This window comes from Phytophthora ramorum (genome assembly GCF_020800215.1).
Source record: "Phytophthora ramorum isolate Pr-102 chromosome Unknown Phyram_PR-102_s0002, whole genome shotgun sequence".
Classification (NCBI taxonomy): Eukaryota; Oomycota; class Peronosporomycetes; order Peronosporales; family Peronosporaceae; genus Phytophthora; species Phytophthora ramorum.
Genome location: NW_027150648.1, coordinates 1,407,470 through 1,423,020, shown reverse-complemented (window position 1 = coordinate 1,423,020; position 15,551 = coordinate 1,407,470). Strand labels below are relative to the sequence as shown.

The following is a 15,551-nucleotide window of genomic DNA, read 5'->3' as shown; positions in this document are numbered from 1 at the left end:
ACAAGTCGACGGTGGTGTTTGATATGCCGAGCGAGACCGTTCCAGTCAACGAGAAGCAAGCTCCGAAAAAAGCGCGAAGGGCTAAGCGAGCCCAACACACCACGCAGAAGCAGAAACTCCAAGCGGATACCAAGAGCGTCCAAAATGAATCGACGTCTCTCGTCATTTCGAGTGCCAAAGGACGACTTGAAGCTGCCAAAGAACACGTCAACCGAGGCGCTAATGTGAATTTCACGAGTAAGAAGGGGGATACCCCACTGGTCAGCGCTGCTCAAAATGGCCACACTGCGGTGGTGGCGTTTCTACTAAGCAACGGAGCGGCTATCAACCTGGTTGATCGTAAAGGGTGGAGCGCGCTGATGCAGGCGTCGATGACTGGGAACGCAGAAGTTGTAGAGATTCTCCTTGAAAATGGGGCAAAGGTCGACCAACGTGGGCCAGACGGAGTCACAGCTCTCACACTTGCTAGTGAGAGCGGGAGTCTCGACGTCGTTCGGCTGCTTCTTGAGTACGGGGCGGCGATTGATCTGGTGGACGAAACTGGTGAGAGTTCATTGGTCACTGCAGCAACTAATGGGCACTATGCTGTCGTGGAATTGCTGGCAGAAAAGGGTGCAGCAATTGATTTGGCCAACACTGACGGCTGGACAGCGCTCATGAGTGCTTCGGCGGAAGGTTTCGTCGATATCGTTTCAACGCTGCTGAAATACGGCTCAACTATCGACAAACAGCACCCAAGCGAGGCTACCGCTCTCTTCTACGCGAGTCAAAATGGACACGCCAAAGTGGTGGATATACTGCTCAAGAATGGCGCTTCTATTGATTTGTCAGACGAAGAGGGCGATAGTCCATTGATCATTGCGGCATCGAATGGACATGCTGCTGTGGTAAAACTGCTGGCGATGAGAGGTGCTTCAGTTCAGGCCGTTAATGCTGCAGGATGGAACGCGGTCGCTCGAGCTTCAGAGGAGGGTCGGATTGACGTTGTAGCCACGCTACTGGCGAGAGGAGCAGCAGTTGATAGTTTGGGGCCGAATGGAGTCACTCCGCTGATAATTGCGTGCGAGAAAGGAAACCTCAAGGTGGTCGAACTTCTACTTGGTCGTGGCGCATCAATTGATCTGGTAGATGGAGAAGGAGACAGTCCTCTGATCACTGCGGCCAGCAATGGACATGCTAATGTGGTGAGACTCCTAATCGACAGAGGTGCATCTGTTGACTTGGCCAGCAATGAAGGTTGGACGGCTCTTATGAGTGCTTCATCGGAGGGCTGCGTAGATGCTGTGTCAGCTCTTCTGGAGCGTGGGGTGAACGCTGATAAACAGCGTCCGGACGGAGTGACAGCTCTCTCGCTTGCCTGTGAGAACGGCAACCATGAGGTCGTAAATCAACTCCTAGAGAGAGGAGCGTCGATTGACCTGGCCGACCAAGAGGGATATTCTCCGTTGATCGTAGCAGCAGAACGAGGACACGCGGGTGTTGTAAAGATATTGGTGAGGCAAGGCGCCTCGGTTGAAAATACTAACACGGAGGGCTTCAATGCACTCATGCGTGCGTCAGTGGAAGGCCACCTCGACGTCGTGGCAACTTTGCTGGCGACTAAGGCGACAGTTGATAGACGGGGGTTGGACGGATCCACCCCACTCATTCTTGCGAGCTCGAATGGGAACCTCAAAGTCGTCGAGCTACTCCTTCAGCATGGAGCGGGGATTGATTTGACCCAGGAAGAAGGGTGCAGTTCACTAACTGCTGCCGCCAGTGAAGGCCACGTTGCAGTCGTGGGTTTTCTGGTTGAAAAGGGCGCGTGCGTCGACTTATTTGATAGTGAGGGCTGGACTTCTCTCACGAGGGCGTCCGCCGAAGGTTATACGAAGGTTGTATCTCTACTCTTGGATAAAGGGGCAGACATCGACATGCGACGTCCGAACGGAGCGACAGCGCTTTCAATTGCGTGCGAGAACGGGAAGCGTAGTGCTGTGAATCTACTATTGAAAAGGGGTGCCGCTCTCGAACTGCCAGACCACGACGACAATACTCCATTGATCACCGCAGCGGCCAACGGTCATTCAGCCATTGTGAAATTGCTGCTAAAGCACGGAGCAGCTATTGACTCGCTCAATAGTTATGAGTGGAGCGCTCTTATGAACGCCGCAAACGAGGGCCATACAGTCGTGGCAGGCGCACTGCTGGACGGGGGCGCTAACATCAATAAGCAAGGGCAAAATGGGAACACTGCGTTGATTATCGCGTGTGAAATGGGGTTTCTTGAAATTGCCAGACTTTTCATTTCCCAGGGCGCTTTGATCGATTGTGCGAATTCGGACGGCACCACTCCGCTTATCGTTGCTGCTGGAAAGGGCTACGAAGCTGTTGTCCAGTTTCTCGTAGAAAACGACGCGTCGATCGAGCTAGCAGACGCCGAAGGATGGACAGCACTCAAATCTGCTTCTGAAAGTGGCCATTCCGGGATTGTCGCCATGTTACTTGGAAGAGGAGCTGCTACCGACAAGGCTCTTCCTAGCGGATTCGACGATCTTCTGGTAGCAAGTGAGAACGGTCAGCTCGACGTGATTCGACTGCTCCTCGACAACGGTGCGTCAATTAACACAGCAGCGAACGAAGGAGGTAGCCCGCTTTTCGTGGCTGCTGGTCAAGGCCACACTGAAGTGGTGAAGCTGTTGATAGAGCGCGGTGCGGCTAGTGCCTTGACAAATAATGCCGGCTGGAGTGCGCTGATGAAGGCTTCCGAACTTGGCTATCCCGCTATTGTGAAGGAATTGCTGCGGAGTGAAGCTGGACCGGAGATGATCGACCTACAACTGCCTTCTGGGGCCACGGCACTCAATATCGCTTGCGAACATGGCCAATTCGACGTCGTCCGGAGGCTCGTGAATAATGGTGCGGCACTTGAACTAGCAGATAAGGAAGGCTACACTCCGTTGATCACTGCTGCACAGTTGGGATATTCCGACATCGTCCAGCTTCTCGTGAATCGAGGTGCTAGGATGGATGCGCGGCTGCCAAGTGGAGGCACAGCGTTGCTCACCGCAGTATGGCACAAACGCCTGGCCGTCGTCCGGATCCTTCTTGACAATGGCGCTGACATCAACTTGTGCGGAGATTTCCAGAGCTGGACCCCGTTAGATGTTGCGTACTTCAGTGGGTATACTGAACTAGTGCAGCTCATATTCGAACGGGTGCCAGCAGACAAGAAACTATCGTTCTTCGACTTGGTCTCGGCTGTCACGTCGACGAGAGCTGCTGAGAGGAGCTCTCACAAAGCAAAGCCACATGGCGTGATTGACCAAAAACATCGTAATGGAGACACAGCTCTACGAATTGCTTGTGAGAGGGGCCAGTTGAAAGCGGTTGAGAACCTGTTGGAGAATCCGAACAGTGACGTCAACGTAGCAGATGCGGAGGGGTGGACACCACTCATCAGCGCGTCCTCGCGCGGCCACGTAGATGTCGTATCGGCACTCTTGAAAATGGGGGCACAGCACAGCAAGATACTGCCGAACGGATGCAATGCTCTCCATATCGCGTGCGAGGAGGGACACTATGACGTCGTCAAGGAGCTTCTTCAGCACGGTGCGGCGATTGACTCGGTGGATAACGACGGGGAAAGTGCGTTAATCGTCGCGGCAGAAAATGGCTTTGACGAGGTAGTGAAGTTCCTCCTGGAGCGAGGCGCATCCATTGACTTGGCCAACAACGAAGGCTGGACTGCGCTTATATGTGCTTCAGCAAATGACCATGACGCGGTGGTTTCAGTTCTCACGGAGAGAGGCGCAAGCGTCGATCACCAGCTGCCGAACGGAGCCACAGCTCTTCTCACAGCGTGTGAGAATGGCTGCTTTGATGCCGTTAAAATACTCGTGGAGAGTGGTGCATCCGTTGATCTAGCTCTAAATGACGGTCTTACGTCCGTGATGCTGGCAGTCGAGGCCGAGCACACTGCTGTGGTGAAGCTGTTGCTGGAAAAGGGGGCATCTATTGACACGAGCGATGACGAAGACTGGACTGCTCTCATGAGTGCGGCAGATAAGGGCTTCGCAGATGTAGTGGCTGTACTTCTGAACAAGAGAGCTAGTGCTGATAAACAGCGTCCAGATGGAGTTGCAGCGCTTCACCTTGCGAGTGAAGCTGGCCACTTGAGTGTTGTCCAACTACTCGTTGACCACGGGGCTTCAATTGATTTAGTAGATGAAGAAGGCGATTCCCCACTGAACACAGCCGCTGCAAACGGTCAGACTGATGCTGTAAAGTTGCTGCTTGGATATGGAGCGAACGTCGAGTTATCCAACAACGATGGCTGGACTCCTCTACTTACTGCATCGGCAGAGAACCATGCAGACGTGATCTCTCTACTACTGGAGAAAGAGGCTAGTATCAACAAACCTCGTCCAAATGGAGCCACCGCGCTACTTATTGCGTGTGAGAACAGCAGTGCAGACGCCGTCCAAGTGCTTCTAGACCGTGGAGCTTCAATTGATTTGGTAGACGAAGTTGGAGATTCCCCGCTGATCAAAGCCGCTGAAAACGGGAGCGTAGATACGGTGACGCTGTTGCTGGAAAAGGGGGCATCTATTGACACGGCCAATGACGAAGGCTGGACTGCTCTCATGAGTGCGGCAGATAAAGGCTTCGCAGATGTAGTGGCTGTACTTCTGAACAAGAGAGCTAGTGCTGATAAACAGCGTCCAGATGGAGTTGCAGCTCTCCATCTTGCGAGTGAAGCTGGCCACTTTAATGTTGTCCAACTACTCGTTGACCACGGGGCTTCAATTGATTTAGTAGATGAAGAAGAAGGTTCGTCGCTGTTCATAGCTGCTTCGTTCGGGCAAATGGACGTACTGAAGGTGCTACTGGAAAGGGGAGCGAGCATTGAGCTACCCAACAACTGTGGTTCCACTCCACTTTTGAGTGCTTCTTTTCAAGGCCACACTGGCGTGGTCGAGTTGCTTTTGAAAGAAGGGGCTAGCATTGACAAACCCCTTCCGAATGGAGCTACGGCCTTGCTTTCCGCGTGTGAAAATGGACACCAACAGGTTGTACAGCTCTTACTTGATCATGGCGCTTCGACTCAAGTCGTAGACGAAGACGATGACACACCGCTAAACATCGCCGCTGAAAACGGACACAAGGAGGTAGTTAATATTTTGCTGGACCACGGTGCGTCAATTAACGGGGCAAGCAAAACTGGTTGTACTGCTCTCATGGGAGCCTCCGAGCATGGCCACATCGACATTGCCACTCTTTTGCTCGAACGCGGTGCATCCATTCACGCGGTGGATGAAGACGGTAATGGTCCATTGATCAAAGCGGCCGAAAGCGGACATGTACGCGTCGTACGCTACCTTCTTGAAAAAGGAGCTTCGATTGATTTGGCCAACAGCTCTGGCACAACACCACTGATAAGTGCTTCGAGAAAAGGCCGTACCGACGTGGTTTCACTACTCATAGAAAAGGGCGCAAGCCCCGATCTTCGGGGAAATAGCGGCGGTGCCGCTCTTGGTATCGCGTGTGAGAACGGATATCTCGATGTCGTGAAGATCCTCATCCAACATACTGTCTCCACTGGCACGAAAGATGAGAGCGTCAAGAAACTCATTTCTGTTGCAAGCGCCAATGATCACCGCGAGGTAGTCAACTACCTGTCCGAATATTCAGGTGGAGTCGCCGGCGCGTGATCAACAGTCAATTGAGCTTCTCGCTGCTACCAAATAAAGGGCTGCCAGTACATTTGAACACTACAACGTTGTCTACATAGCAGTACCAGGGCTGTTGTTTTGCATTCTGTATGTTGAGGTTACAGCAACTTTGATATTCATTACTACATCGAATTCGATTAATTTGACGGCCTGCAGATGATTTGTATCGTCTGGGGCAACTCAATAACTCACTTGTCACTTGTTTTGACTGTTCGGGGGCGATCTCCGTAGTCCGAATGGCACGAAAGGTGGGAGGATCGTGCCCAGTGGTCTACTTGGGCACACAGAAGCACCAGCGGGGGTCGCCACTGCAGAGGCAAACCCTTGTGCTGGAGGCGGCACAATCCTCTCACCTTGGAGAAACGGACTCGGAGCCAACCCAGTCGACAGAGGAACTCGCAGCGACGGGAGTACGCGTTGAGTGGTCCTGGCTTGTCCTCGATCATCGCCTACTACTGGTTGTTCTTGCTTAAAATATGCCGGGACTGGAGTCGCTACGGACGGCAAAACCGACTGCGGCTGCATCAAGATACTGGCCGCCGCAAGCTCTGACTGGGAATATCCTGGAAGAGCTTGAGAGCTCCGTAGGTTCTGCTGTAGATACGGACGACGACTCACATGAGGCATCTGTTGACCCGTTCCAGGTCCGACATGTCCACGAGGATACGCTTCGGAGCCCACCTCTGCGCTGTACACTAGAGCTGGGGACGGTCCTAAAGGACTCCGAATCGAAGGCAGCCGCGTGGATCCTGCCACGAACAGCGGTGGGTAGCTGCTTCTCATCGCAGCGACCATGGGCGTCGTCATCGTTCCAGCCTCATCGTCCCCAGTCCGGTGGTGCTTGGCAGCAGGAGGTCCCTCGGTCTTCGCCTCGTCGTCGTCCGATTCGCTGCCTCGTCGCCGTTTCCTGGAAAACTTTTTGGCGTCGAACTTGCGCTGGTGCTGGTTCTGCTTGGATCGGTGCTCCTCGCACAGGTTGTGCGGCTTGCCGTTGCGCTTGATGGCCCGTTCGTTCTCGCACTTGCGCGATTGGTACAGACACTTGCCTCGGTAGGGCCCGGGGCTGCGGGGCGTGGCGTCCTGCACAGGATCCGCGTCGGGCTTGGCCGACTTGGTCTTTTTGACCGGAGCTTTGCGCTTTTTGGGTTGGTCATCTTCGGAGACTTTGGGCTTGGACTCGTGTGGCGGTTGCATGGCTGAGGATCGGGACGACCAGCAGGCGGAAAGCTGCTCGATTGCCAAGTGAGGCTGATACGGGGTGGGTGGACTCGGGTGCCGCGATCGAACGACCGCGACGTACCAGTCCAGCGTGGTAACACGGGCCACCGCGCTTCTTCTTATTCTGATGGATTTGTCGGGTGGTGTGATTGCAGAGGGAATACGATTGAGGAGTTTTTTTAGTAGTGTAAAGATTTTACTTAAAATCAGATATACAAGGGTATAGATGATGCAAGATGGTAAACTTTCGGGGTCGCACTATATTCGAATCGAAGCGCGGCGATCTGATTGGTCCGAGAAAGGGCACCTTCGAACCATTCGCCCGGTTTATAGAACGCCATCTGGTAGTCATAGCGTGGCCACGGATCAGAAAGGTTGACTTGCTTTTCGTAAGCTCTTGACGGGTGCACTTTGACCCACCAACGTCAACGCTTCAGCTGGTTGTTGGCCATCGGACTTCTCTTATTTCTTTTTCGGGGCGACGATCTCGTCAGCTTGGGTCCTCTTCGACAGATACCGAAGCTTGCTCCGCGGCACGCGTGTGCATCCAGACGAGATGCCATCTCCGCCTTTTCTCCGAGGCTCCCTCCGCTGTCGTCACGCTGGCTTCTCGCCGCTGTGTCCGTCCCACATCGAAAGGTGCACCGCTACTGGCAGTGCAAGTCTGTAGCAGCGCCTGGTCCACCTGTGTCGGACCAAGACCGGGAAGCTGCTTCCCTCCATTCCTCGTCTGCAGCTCGCAGTCCTTTACCTCGGATGCAGCGAAAGAAATTAAAAAAACGGATTGGAATCCCAAACACCCTAGGCAGTAAAAGTTAAAGTTTTACCATTGAGAAAGCACTACGAGGTGCTGTGGCTCGTAAACTTGTCCGCCACAAGCACTCGACACCACGTCAACAGCAGTCGAGTCCGGGCGACACGACACCCCGAGAAACTGCTACCATAGGCAGTGCGTATCAGACAGTCTTCGACGCCACATTGCAGCACTTTCGCCGCGTCTACCGATACCGGATCCCACTCACTAATTTTCCCCTTCAAAGCTGCAGCGTCGCGTCGGTTGGCGCACAACCATCGCCATGGCCTCCTCGCAGGCCACGGACCAGGCCATACCGTCGGCCACCTCCACGTCCTTCGTCTACCTCGTCTACGCCAGCGTCTACGCGTGCGGCGCGTTGTTCCTCGTCCCAGGCCTCGTGGCCGTCCGTCGACTCGTTCGCACTTGGCGTCGGGACCGCACGGCCGTGCGTCTCTACGGGTTGTTGGCTCTGGGAGCTGCGCTCCGAGCCGCGGCCTTCACCCTCGTCTCGCTGTGGATGTTGGCGCTGTTCCAGTCGCACGCCAGTGGCCTCTTGGACCGAGAAGCGGCTCACCTGCACCTTTCGTACCTTCAGCTGGTGTTCCTGTGGCAGGTGCTGGGCGCCTCCGCGTCACTCGTGCTGGGCGGTGTCTTCCTGCTCGTGTTCAATACGTGGGCTGCTATGGTGGACAAGGTGCAGGGCACAGCGGCCCACTTCAGTGTCCACAAGCACCGACGCGGGAGTCGAGACACCGACGTCTTGCTGCAGAGTCTCCACACTAGAGGAGCCCCCGACCTCGACGAGCGGAGAGACAGCGGAGCCATCGCTGCCCCCGCGTCGTCGCTGAAGCCGCCACCGCCGCCGAGACTTTTGTTCATTCGACTCATGGTGGCCGTCTACCTGCTGCAGATGGGCATGTTCCTGTTCGCCCGACAGCAGCCCAGGAGCCGGATCCGACGCAGCTTGTTGCTTGTGGCCACGGTGCTGCTCGTTTGCTGCTGGGCCGCGTGTATCATCCTGCTACCCGCGTACGGAGAGAGGATGTGTGTGCTGCTGGACAAGGTGGCGGAGGACGTGACCCACCGCAAGCGGAATATCCGACGCATCGCCTTCATCGCCGCCGTGTTTTGCCTCATGCACACGCTGTCGCTGCTGCTGCTCGCGGCGTCGCAGTGCACGCCGCCGTCGGATGAAGCGTCCAGCTCGGTGATTGGCAACACGACGCACACGACGGATATGCACTGGCCGCATATTCCGCTGCACGATATCGTGCAAGCCAACCCGGCCTTCTTCTTCCCGTCAGGCTTCGACGGAGCAGCGCACTCGAACGATGGATTGTTGCGCTGGGTTGTCATGGTCGAGGTGCTGGAGTTCCCGATCGAGTGGGCCATGCTGATGGCGCTGCTGTGTGTGCTGCCTGCGCGCTCAGCGCTGCCATCGTTCCGGGGCTATCGACCTATTCCAGACAAGAGTTGGCAGCCGTAAGAAAGACAAGCCATACAGCAAAACGCAAGTTGCGTCGTAGTACTCCTAAAATGCGTATCTTGCCATGAAATACAACGAATCTATCTACTACAACAGCTAAAGCAGGCGAGACAAAGCCGAACTGCTGGGTTTCGGCTTCCCGTTGAACACCAGTTGATGCACAAGTGCACATGCATCCGTTTTCACGGTAAATGACCGCGTCGGAACGGGTAGAAACTGCTTCTTTGCCGAGCTGTACTTGAAAAACTGCGAGATCACTTCACTGCTGCCGAGTTTCATCGGTGCTCTCGCAGAACTGCTAGGCAGCACCGAGAAAATTCGCGTCGCACAGTCTCGGTCCACGTGGTTCTCGTACAGAGCGCGAAATTTGAGTTCTTTGGCGGATTTCAGCAGCACGATGAAGTTATCACTAGTTGATTGCGCTAGAGCCAGCAGAGCCAACGTGCGCTCCTTCTCCATAGATCCCCCTGCCAGCAGAGTGAACTCCAGAGCATTTTGCATCAGCTGCCGATTTGATGCCTTCTTGGAATAAACCGAGTTGGCAAACGATAGGGGTCGATGGACCTGGCGCTGGTGCTGTTTCTCCTTTTGCTGTTGAATGGAGACCTCTCGAGCCTGCTTCAGCTTCCGAAGCTTCTTTTGACGCAGCTCATTGAGCCTGTCTTGGCGGGTTCCGGAGCTCGTAGCACTGTGAGCGGATGTGTCTTCGCCCAGGGCAATAAAGGTAGCAACGGGAGGTGGTGTGGGAATTGCTGATTCGGTTTCAAGACGCATCGAAGCGCGATGGAGGTGCGACGATTCAACACGATGTTGAGGCTTCGACTCATCTCGGGGCGAGCGTGTATCATTACGAGGTGAGGCATCTGAAAACGGGGCATGTTCGGTACTGCTACAACTTGAAGGGTCTTCGTGAAGGTCATCCGGAGAAGATAAAGCCACTTTGCTGGATGCTCGACGAATTCGAATAGGAACACGCCCGCGAACCGAAAAAGGGAGAGTCGCCACAGCCTCCGTTGCACGTATCTCTTCTTCTCCAGATGCTGTTCGAAAACCTAAATTGTGGTCTCGCTCGTAACTGGTGTGGGTGCTCCCCCACATCATCTGCGTCAAAGTTTCGTCCTCGTCCTCCTGTTGATTGTTGGGCATCACTCTTTCAGGCTCGTGTGGATTCATAACCAACGAGTTCAAGGATTCGTTATCGACGGCAGGTTTCGAATAGGTCGCCTTCAAGCTGCCAAGCAAACTATCAGAAGCGCGTTCATATGATGTGCTGGTCGATGCACGTGGGTCCGGGTACTCAACAACTTGCGCGTTTCGTGTTTGGTCTTCTTCCTCAGCAGCCATATTGGGCAGACTCGAATGATCTCCACCTCTAATGGAGCTTTCACCACCGGACAATTGACAAATCCCCGTGCTGTCAATGAATGGCGAAACATCCTGACTAATCGGAGCAACTGAGGGAGAAATTGATCTGTCAGGCGACACTTTCATCTCGCTATCCCGACGACTGGAAGTGTGTATAGGTAGCACCTTTCTTGTCGGACTCGAAGATGAAATATTGATGTCGTCACCTAAGTCCTGGTCTTGTGGAGGCTCAGACTCCAAAGTGGTGATACACGCACGGACAAGTTCTTGCTGATTCTCACAGACGGACTGCTCCGACACAACTCGTACCTCATTCGGCTTTACTGATCCAGCGTTCTTCGACCAGCCCGTTGGCTCCCTTCGTTGTGGACCCTTGAGACGTTCGGACTTCAGCAATCCAATTCTACTGTTACCTTTTACTGGATGGCCTCCTCTCCGACGACGAACTTCCTGGTCGCGCTCCATCATCTTTTCACGCTCAAGTCTCGCTGCAGTATACTCTAGCTCCCACCAAATTCGAGCACCAAGCTTATCCTTGTAGTTTACTGGGGCAGGTTGTGTCTTGAGTATCGGTAAAATTGTATCGCTTTCCACTGTCAAGTCTGGGTGCCCCGAAGGTTCGTCCTCATCCACCTTTACTACAGGCACTTCGTCTTGAGCACTAGCCTGAGAGTTTGCTGCCAATGACTCCATCGTATCGTTATGATTACTCGAAGCATCATCAGGACCAACCGAAGATGCCGTTGGCGATGGCGTTTTCACTGAAGACGACAAATCAACGCTTGCTTGACTATCCACGACCTGATTAATATCGGATAAGCGTTCAAACGTGAAAAGGGAAAGAGGGGGAGCAGCATCCACCCTTGGCATCCTGAGCTCGTTTACAGCCTCGTACGGTAGCACCGCTGTGCTGTGATGCTGCTTCTGCTGATCATCAGGTCGGGACACCTCGCTTATTTCTTGCTGCATTTCTTCACAATTACCTTCCTCAAGATCAACAATGGCCTCGTGTACATGCACTGCGTCATGAGACGCAGCGTGGACATCGCCATCGTCTCCTCTGTCCTCAGACGAACTGATGTCACTAGGCTCTTTCACTTCAACTTTAACAGACTTCGCGTTTTGCTGCGGGCGTACTGACCTGCGCAGCACTTTGCCATCGCAACTTTGCCACGCAAAATTCCCTTTCAAGCGAACACCGAGCCCCAAGCCACATTCCATTTCATGAAGTACCCCGCTGGGGATCGGCAAATCTGCAAGAGATGACGAAACAACACCTCGTTTTGGGCACGATTCGAGACGCTGGTTATCTACAGGGCTACAGTCATCAACTTCAGCCTGTTTTGTAGCGTCCTCGATGGTCTCCTCTTCACCCTCACATTCTTTGTCCATTCCGTTCGCTGGTACATCAGCCGGACCCCTTAAACCAAACGAAAATATTGATCTCGGGGGATATTTTTTCACGGCGGTAACATCGGGGTATACGGAAAAGCGAGGAGAGACTGGTGGTAAGTCGTTTTGATCGACGTCATCACCAGAGGACTCTAAGGCAGTGTCAAGAGGGACCTTCACTACTTCAGGTACATCCTGGTTGCTCGGCGCAGTTTGTAATTCTGCTAATTCCAGCCTTTTATCCTTCTGTTCGTTAGCCTCCGTGGCTGCTGCCAATGAATTAGTGACAACAAGGCGCTCCAAACAACTTTCAGGCAGATGTTGGCTGATTTCATCGCCATTTGAGAGTCCAAACTCCATCTTCCGGAACTCTTCCTCTTGCTGATTGCTAGCACTCGAGCCCACTACCACCGCCCACACATAGTACGTTGCACCCTTCTCTCGTAACATCGGCAATTCATCATACATTTTCTTGATGAGGTCACCAACGCTCTTGACAACTTTCACTCGGCCTGGACACATGTAGAGAAGGATTTGGCGCTTCTTCGGGGTGATAGGTGAAGTATCATCGTGATTATCCTGCGGAAACCAAATTACGGCTTGCCCATCACTTACGGCCACGGATGATGCAGAGATAACTACACAAGTATCTGTCGTGCTTGTAGCTGCTCGCTCTTGTAGCTCCTCAAGCTCCATTTCCAAAGTATCAGCCACTGTCCCTTCGAAATCCCAAGTCAAGTCGGCGACTTTCAAATCAATCAACGGAGAGTTTCGGCGCAATAGGGGGTTTTGATCTTCCTGCAAAAACCTCAAAAGCTTCCTAGCATCAGTAGGAGCATCCGACTCGATATGCTTCATCACTTGCTGTCCGTAGCGGTGGGCTTCAACAACCATTGGCGCCAGGACAGGCTTAGTGCAGACTTCTTGCACGGTTGCTGCTGAAGAAAGCACTCGTGCAGCGAAATCCAGGCATGTCGCCAGAGATGCTGTCGGAGATAAATTCTTCTTCCTGCTCATATCTGCGTGGAGAAGCTGTTAGCAAATGGGTGACTTCAATCTTGGCACCAGTAGGAAACGATTCCAGCCGGGCGTTGATTATTTTTACTCAACATGCAAATACAGTTACACGACGTTCACCTGTCGCGCTAGAGCTGGGTCAGCTCCTCAAGTCTGGACATCAGCTTCTCATTCTTCTCGCACTCCTTCTGGAACTCTTGGATCGCGTTTACGTACATGCGCTCCTGCTCGAGTAGCAATTGATACTTGCTGTCTAGAGCCTCCACGCTGAATTGATGGTCATCCCGTGCTGTCTGCTGCTTGGCGACCGTACCTTGCACATTCTGAATAATGCTCTCCATCTGCACGAAAAATTCCTGGGTCGCTGTCTTGGATCCCATTGCCACGTCGAAATTGTCGTTGATACTGTTGATGAGCGAGATCTCCTTCTCCAAAAATTCGTGCGTGGTCTTGAGCGTGTTATAGACGCAGAAGTACTTGCGCGTTTCATCCAAGGTCAGTGCGACTTCATCGTAGAGCTCGACAAACCGCTTCTCGTACTGAACCAGCTCGATTCGCGTGGGGATCTCGTCAATCTGCTTCATCTTGAGGTGCAGAGCTCGGGTCTGCTTTGCAGCAGCAAGCTTCATATCCTTGTGCTTTTGAGCCATCTGAGCGTGCATCTGCTCGATCTCGTTCAGACGCAGTGCTTCCTCGTCCTGGTTACTAGCATCTTCGGCAACTTGTTGCTTTAATTTCTCGATGCGTTCCTTCAGTGTTTCCATCTCCAGGCGACACTTCGATCGGAACGCGTTCTTCTCTCGCTTTAGCGCCTCGTTCTTCATCACTAATTGACGCAACTTCATTAGTTGCGCCTGCGCATTATCATCCTTTGGTAACTGAGCCTCCACTTCCTCCATTTCCAGCTTGACAACAGCAAGTGCTTCATCCAGCGCTGCAGCTCGTGCATTCGTCTCCCTCATCTTAGCATCCAGCGTTTGCTTCTCCTGGATCAGTTGTTGAACCTGAGCTTCATGTTCCTTCAACTCCGCTCGAACCGGATGAAGCGGAGTCTTCACAATGGACCCCACACGCCCTTCCTGGATACCCTCTTGTCTTTCTTCCGGTGCCGACACCACGTTCTGCAGCAACTTCGCTTCACGCTCACGTCGTTTACTCAGCAGTGCCTGCTGCTCCTCCTTCGCCTGCTTCATGGCCTTCTGATACTGTCTATCAAAATCTGCAGCCTGTGGGTCGCTCCTCTTCGTCCTCCTCAGTCCTCTCATACTACCCCCACGAGGTTTTGTCGCTCCACCCGATGCAATCGCCGCAGCTTGATTGGCAATTTGCGCCATAAAGTCCACTTGGCTCTTCCCCTCCTCTGGCTGCTCCATCGTCGGCTCCGCTTCGTCCACAGCAACGGTAATGCGCTCGCCATATTCCAGCAAACATCGTTGAATCAACGCGTCCTCCGTTTCCTCCTGTTCTCCTTCTGCAACGTACTGCCAGCGCCTCTTTGGTGCGTACGCATCCACCAGAAACTTGACCTCTTTCTTCAGCGGTGTGATGTTTTCCACGTGTGGGATCATATATGCTCTCTCCTGCCGAATCTTCTCCAAATGTCGAGCCTCTTGAGCTTCTTCTACAAGCCACAGAACCAACTTGTGCACTGTTTCAATATCTCCAAAGTCCTGTAGCAGCAATTGATGCGGCTGGACCGCTACGGGGCAGGAGAAACTGAGGATTTCCACGCATCGCACCGCCTCCTGAGCGAGCCCCAGCCGAGGTTTCATCTTCTCATGGGACTGGAATAAAACGTCCCATTGTACTCGCCCCTTTTCGGCGTCTTCTCGACGCACGATTCGATGCAACAGCCACGTGATGCCGCTCAACACGCGGTCGAAGGCGCTGTAGGAGTTCACGTGCGCCTTGGGGAAGCCCGCGGTCTCCAGAGATTGTAGAATGCGGGACAACTTGGCCGCCGCGTCGTTCCCATACTCTTCTGTTAAGTCATAAGTGTCGGGGGCGCCTTGGGGCGGCCCTGCAGAGGCCGAGGAAACCCACGTCGAGCTGAACATGGCGATGCGGAATTGAAGATTTGGATACATGTTCACTCGTACCTAAGCAAAATACGGAGTTATACGGAGCTTTACGGTGCGACTGGTGTTGAAGCGCATCGTTTGGAGGATACTTTTGAGCACTGGTTGTTGCCACGACCCCTGTTGATAGGAACACCATTCAGCAGGTAAAGGTGAATCACCTTGTTAGTATGAATAAAGTCCAGCTGAGCTAGAGCAAATACCCGAATACCAGGATGAACAGTTTCTGAAGGAGAGCTCCACTTGGTCAACTCGTCGTTCGTACCAGTGCTCTTGCTTCTGGGATAGCCTCTTCACGACTTCGGCTTGAATACTTTTTACCACCATGGCTGTGACATAGGCCTCATGTAGCAGCTCGCTAGGACATTCTTCGTGTGAGCACTCTTGTCCTCCATCATGACCAATACATAGACCGCTTCTCACATCCTTCAACCGAGCCTCCTCCGGCAACAAAATAGAGGTTGAAACTTGCTACATGTGTGGTG

The 15,551-nt window shown here is 53.4% G+C and overlaps 5 protein-coding genes across 5 annotated transcripts; 2 read left to right on the top strand and 3 right to left on the bottom strand.

Annotated features, from left to right (window-relative positions):
- Positions 1-23: 23 nt before the first annotated feature.
- KRP23_1865 (Ankyrin-3) lies at positions 24-5,693 on the top strand (the record flags this gene model as incomplete). The annotated part of the gene is made up of 1 exon (XM_067886527.1): positions 24-5,693. One exon carries the CDS (start codon positions 24-26, stop codon positions 5,691-5,693), a length of 5,670 nt encoding a protein of 1,889 aa, XP_067749200.1.
- Positions 5,694-5,909: 216 nt separating this feature from the next.
- KRP23_1864 (uncharacterized protein) lies at positions 5,910-6,908 on the bottom strand (the record flags this gene model as incomplete). Its single annotated transcript, XM_067886526.1, has 1 exon — positions 5,910-6,908. The coding sequence occupies one exon, from the start codon at positions 6,906-6,908 to the stop codon at positions 5,910-5,912; it is 999 nt and encodes a 332-aa protein (XP_067749199.1).
- Positions 6,909-8,008: 1,100 nt separating this feature from the next.
- KRP23_1863 (uncharacterized protein) lies at positions 8,009-9,214 on the top strand (the record flags this gene model as incomplete). Its single annotated transcript, XM_067886525.1, has 1 exon — positions 8,009-9,214. One exon carries the CDS (start codon positions 8,009-8,011, stop codon positions 9,212-9,214), a length of 1,206 nt encoding a protein of 401 aa, XP_067749198.1.
- Positions 9,215-9,310: 96 nt separating this feature from the next.
- Positions 9,311-9,988, bottom strand: KRP23_1862 (Patronin; the record flags this gene model as incomplete). Its single annotated transcript, XM_067886524.1, has 1 exon — positions 9,311-9,988. One exon carries the CDS (start codon positions 9,986-9,988, stop codon positions 9,311-9,313), a length of 678 nt encoding a protein of 225 aa, XP_067749197.1.
- A 3,128-nt stretch (positions 9,989-13,116) lies between these two features.
- KRP23_1861 (Coiled-coil domain-containing protein 93) lies at positions 13,117-15,045 on the bottom strand (the record flags this gene model as incomplete). The annotated part of the gene is made up of 1 exon (XM_067886523.1): positions 13,117-15,045. The coding sequence occupies one exon, from the start codon at positions 15,043-15,045 to the stop codon at positions 13,117-13,119; it is 1,929 nt and encodes a 642-aa protein (XP_067749196.1).
- Positions 15,046-15,551: the final 506 nt, after the last annotated feature.